The sequence below is a fragment of the Phyllostomus discolor genome, chromosome X (genome assembly GCF_004126475.2).
Source record: "Phyllostomus discolor isolate MPI-MPIP mPhyDis1 chromosome X, mPhyDis1.pri.v3, whole genome shotgun sequence".
Taxonomy (NCBI): Eukaryota; Metazoa; Chordata; class Mammalia; order Chiroptera; family Phyllostomidae; genus Phyllostomus; species Phyllostomus discolor.
In genome coordinates this window covers 69,779,183-69,788,718 of record NC_050198.1, presented here as the reverse complement: position 1 = coordinate 69,788,718, position 9,536 = coordinate 69,779,183, and the positions used below count along the sequence as shown (strand labels likewise).

The 9,536-nt window shown below is 39.2% G+C and overlaps 1 protein-coding gene and 1 pseudogene across 1 annotated transcript in view; one reads left to right on the top strand and one right to left on the bottom strand.

Moving 5' to 3' along the window:
- Nucleotides 1–2,083: 2,083 nt before the first annotated feature.
- On the top strand, nt 2,084–2,919 carry LOC114504760 (annotated as a pseudogene).
- A 2,759-nt stretch (nt 2,920–5,678) lies between these two features.
- WDR44 (WD repeat domain 44) overlaps nt 5,679–9,536 on the bottom strand; it is an 87,942-nt gene continuing 84,084 nt past the window's right edge. Inside the window, exon 20 of the mRNA XM_028522746.2 lies at nt 5,679–7,794. Within this exon, the coding sequence (XP_028378547.1) occupies nt 7,700–7,794 (95 nt within the window). The 3' untranslated portion in view covers nt 5,679–7,699. The remainder of the gene's footprint in view (nt 7,795–9,536) is intronic.

Sequence of the window (9,536 nt, the reverse complement as noted above, 5' to 3'; positions counted from 1 at the left end):
ATGATTTGGAGTAGAAGGAAGAAATAAACATTCAATAAGAACAAAATGAACAAACAAGAATTCAAAAAAAAAAAATGAGGAGAGGCTTAGGAACCTCTGGGACAACTTTAAACGTTCCAACATCTGAATAATAGAGGTGCCAGAAGGAGAAGAGGAAGAGCAAAAAATTGAAATCTTATTTGAAAAAATAATGAAGGAGAATTTCTCCAATCTGGCAAAGGATATAGACTTCCAGGAAGTCCAGGAAGCTCAGAGAGTCCCAAAGAAGTTGGACCCAAGGAGGAACACACCAAGGCACATCATAATTATATTACCCAATATTAAAGATAAGGAGAGAATCCTATAAGCAGCAAGAGAAAAGGAGACAGTTACCTTCAAAGGAGCTCCCATTAGACTACCAGCTGATTTCTTACCTTGCAGGCAAGATGGGGCTGAAAAGAAGTATTCAAAGTCATGAAAGGCAAGGACCTCCATCCAAGATTGCATTATCCAGCAAAGCTATCATTTAGAATGGAAGGGCAGATAAAGTGCTTCTCAGATAAGGTCAAGTTAAAGGAGTTCATCATCACCAAGCCCTTATTATTTGAAATGTTAAAGGAACTTATCTAAGAAAGAGAATATGATCAAAACTATGAACAGTAAAATGACAATAAACTCACAACTATCAACAACTGAACCTAAAAAAAAACAAAACAAAACAAAACCAAAACCAAACTAAGCAAACAAGAACAGGAACAGAATCACAGAAATGGAGATCACATGGACAGTTATTAGCAGGGAGGGGAAGAATGGGGGAAAAGGTACAGGGAATAAGAAGCATAAATGGTAGGTACAAAATAGACAGGGGAGGTTAAGAATAATATAGGAAATGGAGAAGCCAAAGAACTTATATGTACAACCCATGGACATGAACTAAGGGGGGGAATGCTGGTAGGAGGGGGTACAGGGTGGAGAGGAATAAAGAAAGAAAAAAATGTACAACTGTAATAGCATAATCAATAAAATACATAAAAATTATATTTTCTTGATTATGCCATTAAAGTTTTCCCAATCTGAGGGCAACTGATCGATGTGTCCCTCCCTCTCTTTCTCTCTTCCTTCCCCTCTTTCTAAAAAGAAATAAATAAAATCAATCTTTTATTTATTTTTGTACAGGAGAAGAGAGGGAGAGAAACATCAATGTGTGGTTGACTCTCCCACACCCCGTACTGGGGACCTGGCCTGTAACCTAGGCATGTGCCCTGACTGGGTACTGAACCAGCGACCCTTTGCTTTGCAGGCTGGCACTCAATCCACTGAGCCACATTAGCCAGGGCAGATTATTTCCACTTTGCTCCCCTCTACCCAGCACACCCACTCCCTTAAGCAATCCCCACTCCATTGTTCACATCCATGGGTTTTGTGTAGGTTTTTTGGCTGCTCCACTTCCTCTACTGTACTTTACATCCCCATGGCTATTTCATACCTACCTATTTGTACTTCTTTTTAAAAAATGATTTCATTTATCCTTAGAGAGAGGGGAAAGGAGGGAGAAAGGGAGGGAGAAACATCAATGTGTTTGCCCCTCACTCCCCCTGCCACCCAGCAGGGACCTACCCTGCATCCCAGGCATGTACCAAGACCGGGAATCAAACCAGCAAATCTTTGGTTCACAGGCCAGTGCTCAACCCACTGAGACAAACCAGCCAGGGCCCTATTTGTCCTTCTTAATCCCCTCAGCTCTCCACTGAATTCCAGCAAGCCCTCCTCCCATCTACCACCCATCAAAACACTTTCCTTACTGATGGTTCTGTCTCTGTTCTTGTTTGGTTAGTTTGTTTTCAGATTCAGTTGTTGATAGATATGTGAACTCCTTTATTTTTTTCTTGTCTGGGAAGCTCTTTATCTGCCCTTTATCCGTTCTAAATGTTAACTTTGCTGAGTGGAGCAATCTTGGCTATAGGTCTCTGCTTTTCACGACTTTGAATATTTATTGCCAATCCTTTCTAACCTGCAGTTTCTTTTGAGAAATCAACTGACAGTCTTATGGGAACTCCCTTGTAGGTGAGTCTCTGCTCTTCTCCTGCTGATTTTAAGATTCTCTGCCTCTTTCCGTGCCTAGTGCAGCCATGGCTCATGGTCCCAAGAAGCATCTGAAGTGCGTAGCAGCTCCAAAGCATTGGATACTGGATAAACTAACTGGTGTGTTTGCTCCTTGACCATCTACCAGTCCCCACAAGCTGAGAGAATGTCTCCCTCTCATCGTTTTCTTAAGGAACAGATTTAAGTATGCCCTAACAGGAGATGAAGTGAAGAAGATCTGCATGCAGTGGTTCATTAAGATTGATGGCAAGGTCCGAACTGATATAACTTACCCTGCTGGTTTTATGAATGTGATCAGCATTGACAGACTGGAGAGAATTTCAGTCTGATCTATGACACCAAGGGCGGCCTTGCTGTTCATCGCATGACACCTGAGGAGGCCAAGTACAAGCTGTGCAAAGTGAGGAAGATCTTTGTGGGCACAAAAGGAATCCCTCCACCTGGTGACCCATGATGCTCCCACCATACGCTACCCTGACCCCCTCATCAAGGTCAATGACACCATTCAGATTGATTTGGAGACTGGTAAAATCACTGACTTCATGAAGTTTGACACTGGTAACCTGTGTATGGTGACTGGAGGTGCTAACCTGGGAAGGATTGGCGTGATAACCCACAGAGAGAGACACCCTGGTTGTTTTGATGTGGTTCACGTGAAAGATGACAATGGCAACAGCTTTGTCACCTGGCTCTTCAACATTTTTGTTATTGGCAAAGGCAACAAACCATGGATTTCCCTTCCCCGTGGAAAGGGTATCCACCTCACCATTGCTGAAGAGAGACAAGAGACTGGAGGCCAAAGTAGTGGGTGAAATAAACTCTAGGTGATGTGATTGCAAAAAAAAATTCTCTTTATTTTTAACCTTTGACATTTTAATCCTGATGTGTCTTGGTGTGGCCCTCTTAGGGTCCATCTTGTTTGGGACTCTCTGTGCTTTCTGGACTTACATGTCTGTTTCCTTCTCCAAATTTGGGAAGATTTATTCTCTTTTCAAATAAGTTTTCCATTTCTTGTTCTTTCTCTTTTTCTGGCATGCCAGCGATGTGAATGTTGGAATGCTTGGAGTTTCCCCAGAGGCTGCTTACACTATCCTCATATTTTGGATTCTTTTTCCTTCATGTTTTTCTCATTTTTTTTCTTCTCTAATGTTCTAAATCATTGATTTGATTCTTGGCTTTGTTCACTCTACTGTTGTATACCTGTAAATTTTTTCCCTGTGTGGAGAATCAGCTGTGCAGGAGCAGGGTGGTGGTGTTCCAATGTGGTCTATAGCTGTCCACTTGGTGTGTAGGCTCTGGGGTTTCCCAGGCGGTGCAGGCCAAATTCTACCCACATCTGTTTTGCCCAGGACGACCCTGCAAACAATCTGAGGTGGCTGCTACTTGTGCTGGGCTTGGAGATTCCCAGGTGAAACCAAGCTGTGAATGTGGGCTGGTGCTGCTGGTTCTGCTGGTGCTGGGCCTGGGGCCACTTAGCAAGATGCATGGGGGGCTGGGGGCTCACTGAGGCTGGCTGTTGCTTGTTTGAGAGGATTTAGGAAATTAAGCACAAGCCAAGACCAGGTATTCATACAGAAAAACAGCTTGCTGTGGGCAGTAAGTTTGGTGGGCCAAAGTCTCAGGGGATCTTCATGGCTGGAAAAACAGTTTTAGCCAGGTTGATGGAATCTCAGATAGGACACCAGCCTGCTGGCTTGGTGGCTCTGTGGGTAGAGGGTTCAGAAAAGGGACAGCGGCCTTTGCCTGCCCTTTTGTCTAGGAGAAAGCTGTCCCCTAGTTTTACCTTGATGGCAGACATTTCACTTCTTCCCTGTATGCCACTGGTGCCTTTCAAGCAGAGGGAGTGAGTCTGTGTAAGTCCATGTGTGGGTTCTTTAGGAGGGACTGCTTGGGACTCTGGAAGTTTCATCTACTGGCTCAATCCCTGCTGGTTTTTGTGGCCAGAATTTATGGGGTCATATTTTCCTGGCACTGGAATCCTGGGCTTGGGGGGGCTGGTGCAGGGCTGGGAATCCTCACTCCAGAGATATCCCTGCTGATTTTTTTTTATTTTTTAGAGAGAGGGGGCGGGAGGGAAAAAGAGGAGAGAAACATCGATGTGTGGTTGCCTCTTGTGTACCCCCCCACTAGGGACCCAGCCCACAGCCCAGGCACGTGCCCTAGACCGGGAATCAAATCAGTGATCCCCTGATCCACAGGTTGGCACTCAATACACTAAGCAACACCAGCCAGGTCCCTGCTGAATTTTTATCCACCACACACAGATGTAGAACCAGCCCATTCTGCATCTTCACCGCTCCTACCAGATTGGATGGATGTTGTTTCTTTACCTCTGTAGTTGTCAGACTTCCATTCACTTCAATTTCTGACGGTTCTGAGTGATGGTTGTTGTATGATTTAGCTGTAATTTTGATGTAGTTATGTGAAGAGGTAAGTTGTGTTTACCTATGCCATCATCTTAACTAGAAGTTTATCGCCTTATTCTTCTCTAGTCTTAGCAGTGTTCTGTACATAATAGGTGTTCAATAATAAGTAAGGCAGGAACCTAGAAACCACTGAAATTCAGAATGTTTTTCTTTTGAAAACATGTGGAAACATCAAATCTCCAAAATGTCTTTATCTTGAATCCTCATAATAATTAAGGTACTTAAAAACATTCTCGTAATTTGATTTTTTTACATCAGTGGGAGAGATGTGGCCTTTAACTCTCAAAATTATACAACTGAAATTAGAATTTTGGGGGATGGATATATTAATGTTTAACATATATTTCAAAGAATAAAAAGCCACTGCTCAGCCATATAATTTGGCTGAGAAAAATGACATGCTAAATTATTTTGAGTTGTTCATATTTCAATTCTAATTGAGGTTAAACACAAGGGGAAAAAGTTTCACCTAATTCTTCAAAGGCCTTTTAATGAAATGTGGTTTTAAACTTTTTCTTTCTTTCTTTTTTAAACATTTTATTTATTTTTAGAGAGAGGGAACGGAGAGAGAAAGAGGGAGAGAAATATCTATGTGTGATTGCTTCTTGTGCACCCCCTACTGGGGACCTGACCGCAATCCAGGCATGTGCCCTGACTGGGAATCAAACCACTAATCCTTTGCTGCAGTCCAGTGCTCAATGCATTGAGTCACACCAGCCAGGCAGGGCTGGTTTTAAACATTTCCGTGTAGCACAGTGGTTCTCAGCCTTCCACACCAAGTCCTTGGTGAAATTTCCACCAAAAGAGAAATTAAAGTAACATGGTTATTTTTTTTCAAAAGCTAGGTTTCTTTACTTTAACAGTGTTTGTTCCTCTAAAGTGGTAAGATTGTGCTTGACTTTCTTTTTAGTACTAAAATGTTCTTTTTTGAAGAGGTGAAAGTAGATGTTGGCAGTTTAAAAAGTGTTGAGTTGGCAAAAGTCAGGGCCCTACATCAATCTCTAAAATGCTATTTGTTCATGAAATCCCAATGCCTAGAAATTGCTTCCATATACTTATATACTTTTTTTTCTGTCTAGAAGGGTACTCAAGAGATTCCGGAGAGGCAGTTAGAAATGTATATTTGTTGAGTATAGCTATTGCCTAGGCATCAAGCTTCACACATATACCATTTCTCAGTAAATCTTTACAATTTCAGGTAGGTATTCTCATATTAGTTAAGAAAATGGAAATTAATATAGGATAGCTTGGCCAAAGAATGTGCTAATACAGGGAACCAAATCCAAGTTTATCTAATTCTAGAATCTGTGCTTTTTCCTAGAATACCACACTACTTACTACAGTGAGTTTCTAATACTTATTTTTGGGAAGAATACTGTTCAGTTTGTCTTTGCATACATCAGGCTGCTACCTTTTCAAATTCATTTTCTGACTTGTTACTTTGCAGTGTATTTATATAGTGACAGCAAGCATCTAAAAACTAAATTTAGAAGTGTCAGTATTATTCTCTTAAGCTGACATCCCAACTATTTTTTTTGCCTTTTTGTTCAACAAGCAGCATAAAACCTATCAGGAAATAGTCACATGGCCATACCCCAATTATCTGTAGTTTAAAAGACCAGCACCACAACTGACTACAAGTCCTCCCCAGGCAGAAGCCAGTGAAAGCTGAGCTGCCTCCAAGATCTATGGACATCACGTTCTTTGAAACACTATACCAATCCAGACCTTGAGATTAAGAAACGGACTGGTGAGAAAGCCAATGGCATAACAACTCCATCTGTCTGGCAGAGTACAGAAGAGAGAGAAGACAGAGATGGGGACAGGAGAGTGAGCAGAGGGATGAGGAGTATTGCATTGGCAGTAGGAAGAAAGCGGCACAGGCTTAACCAAGGCAAATAATATGCAATTAACTAGAAAATCCAGAGCACTCCAAGACCATGCTGATTAACAAGGACATGATCATGGCTCCCCAGCTCCTTTCTTACATACTGAAAGCAAATGTACAATAGTAAAGAACACATAAGCAGATAGATAAACTCTCAGCAATGTTCATTTTAGAACCAGAATTAAAATTTCTTTTTTCATAAAGGTATCTAGCTAATGCATTACGGAATTAAAGTCTGGTCTTCTGCTTGCTGAAGATCAAATTATACAACAAGACTTTGTTTTTCTTGATTTCTCAAATTACCAGTCATCTGAAAATGAAGTAACATGTTTAACAAGTGATGGCAACCAACTTTTAATAAACTATTTAATTTTCAGAAACATATGCCAACCGTCAACAACATTATCAGGGTGCCATTGCCCCAGATGTTATTTCATTGGTACATTATAGCAATATTTGCAAAGGCTTTCAAATTCGACAACACAAAACAAAACGGCTTAGTTTTTAAAACTACAATGCTTTAAAAAAATGTAAACAGTTCATTTTTACATTATTGTAAAAAAGAAGACTCACTCCTTAATGTGGCTTAATTTTTTTTTAAGTGAGCAAAGCCTGGTGCTCATGGATAAAGAATGAAAAAAATTCTTTACATAGAAACATTGTGCTCCAGTGTGGCAAAAAAAATTATATATACACATACAAAGAAAAGAATCTTAAGTCCACAAGTTAGACCACAAGAAAAATCTTGTCCCCAAATTGAGAAATTTATAAAAACCATTTACACATGGTTGTTGACCTATTGAAAACCTATATAACATTTTTAAAACAATAACTCAGTCGAAAGATACCACTTTTTTAAAAAAATGAAATTTTGTGCAAAAGAAATTGTTTAAGCTAGAAACAAGACTCCTTCCCCATTAAGAGGCCAAATGAGCCATTGAAATAATTTAACTTTGTTAAGATTTAGTGCATGTAACCAAAAGGCACACACATGGGATTAATATATTAATATATTTTCATGCAAAAACCTGTGCAAGTTCACAATTATATAACAAAAACACAAATATAACAAAATGTAAAGCCATATGTCTGGCAATGTTATTCTAGCCACATTCCCTTCTAGTCTATCAGTCCAGGGGTTTACTAGATCATTAACACTGCCTCTCAAAAAATATATTATATTTGAACAGCTTCCAACAAAAATTAAAAAAAAAAGATGTTAGCCTGAAACACTATAATATTTTTTTCAGTTCTGATACATATAGAAACTTGCTGATATGTTTATTTTAAATGGCATTTCAAATTAAGATACATTTTTCCTTTTGTTAATAAACACTTTGATTGCTCCAGTGAAGTCAGCAGAGAGAAGAACTTCTGTGTTATCGGTCTTCGTAATACCTTAAAATATAAAAAATATTTTTAGTTGATTTAAAAGGATTATGAAGCCTGCTGTCACAGCTGTCACATGCCCATGACCTTTGGGGTGGAAGATCCTCACTCTCTCTGCCTCTTTGGTCTCTCTTTCCTGGCCCAATCCTGTAATCTTTCATCCTCCTATACCTCTCCTCTCTGGGGATCATTTCCACTTACCTTGTCTTAGCTGGTCTTTCCCTGGCTTGGGTAGATTACAGTCCCTTGGGGCCTGGAGGCCTGGATTTACTCCCAGGCAGCCTAGGCCTCTGAGGCGTCTAATGCTTCATTTTATGGCAAGAGGCTAGTGTGTTACTCAGCCCCAGGACTGAAAGTGCTGGCAAGACAGGAGCAGCTGGGCAAGTCTATTGCTAATGGGGTTCTGTAATGAGGTTGAGGGGCAAGGTTTATCGTACAGTGACATACAGAAACTGCCATGAAATGAAGCACACATGATTGATCTGTGAGTGCTGACAGCACCTTTTCCCTCTACAGTCCATATTGAAGAGCTGAATAACTAACCATGATGAATGCAAAGCACTCTTACCTCTTATATTTACCAGTAAAAGCATTTAACAAAATCCAGTGTAAACTCGTTCTATTATGCATAGGCAAAATCTATGGATTTCAGGACTGAATAGTAAGGAAGGAAATAATGTAGACTTTAACAGGAAGTTGTATAAAGGATGAGTTAGACAAAACTGTTTCACTTAGATTTGCTAAGAACATATCCTAAGCCTTAGAACATTCCTTTGTACCCTTTAGGCATATCTCAAGGAAGTGCTATGCAGCAGAAGCAGCGGTAAAGCATTTAGGGTTATGAGAGAAAGGCTAAAGAAAAAAATTAATTCATCTTAAAATAATAATGAAGATGAAAATGATAATGTTGACCATATGGCAGGTTTTTGCTAGGTACTAGCCATATGTTATCTTCCATTCTTATCACAACTTTGTAAATTGAGTATTATCACCATTTAACACATGAGGAAAATTGAAGCTTACAGTGTCAAATATAGCAGGAATAAAGAGGGAGAGCGATCAGATATATTTTATGATATCATACCCTGGGTTTAAAATTTTATTCTTAAATTATACCTAGATAGGTACAAAATAGCAAACACAAAGTTGAGTATGACCCATTAAAAGTTGTGGCTCTTTAAAACAAAATTTAAAGAATAAAACTTTTCTTTTTTCCTCAAATTGTTTTTAAAAACTAGAATTTCTCGTGAAATGTGTAGACTGTTAAAAGATATCACTGGGGAAAAAAGAAAAGGAAAAAAAATCCCAAATGACTTAAGTTAGAAGAGAGAAGCTGGATTTAATTCTGAGAAAAAAAAGAAAATGAAAATAAAGATTTCCAAACAGGCATCTAGTAAAGGTTTAATAATTCTGAGTGGATTTGTTTTTAGATCCTGTAATTTATGCTACACTGAAGTTCTTCTCTGCTATCAAAATTTTCCTGACAGAATAAATATTATATTTAGAATAGTGTATAGTGTGGATAATACCACAAGGAAATTACTGCAGATTAAATGAAATAAAAATACTTGAGAACTCTTAAGCATTCAAATACCTTGAGAAGCATTTTTTGTATACTGTATCTATTTTTGTAGCTTTACAACTCTTTAAAAGGCCTGGTTGTAGTCTCTAAAGTGAGAAAACACATGTAATGAACTATTCTGCAAGTGATTTTAATAATACAAACTTGTTTTTATTAACAAGCGGTCCAG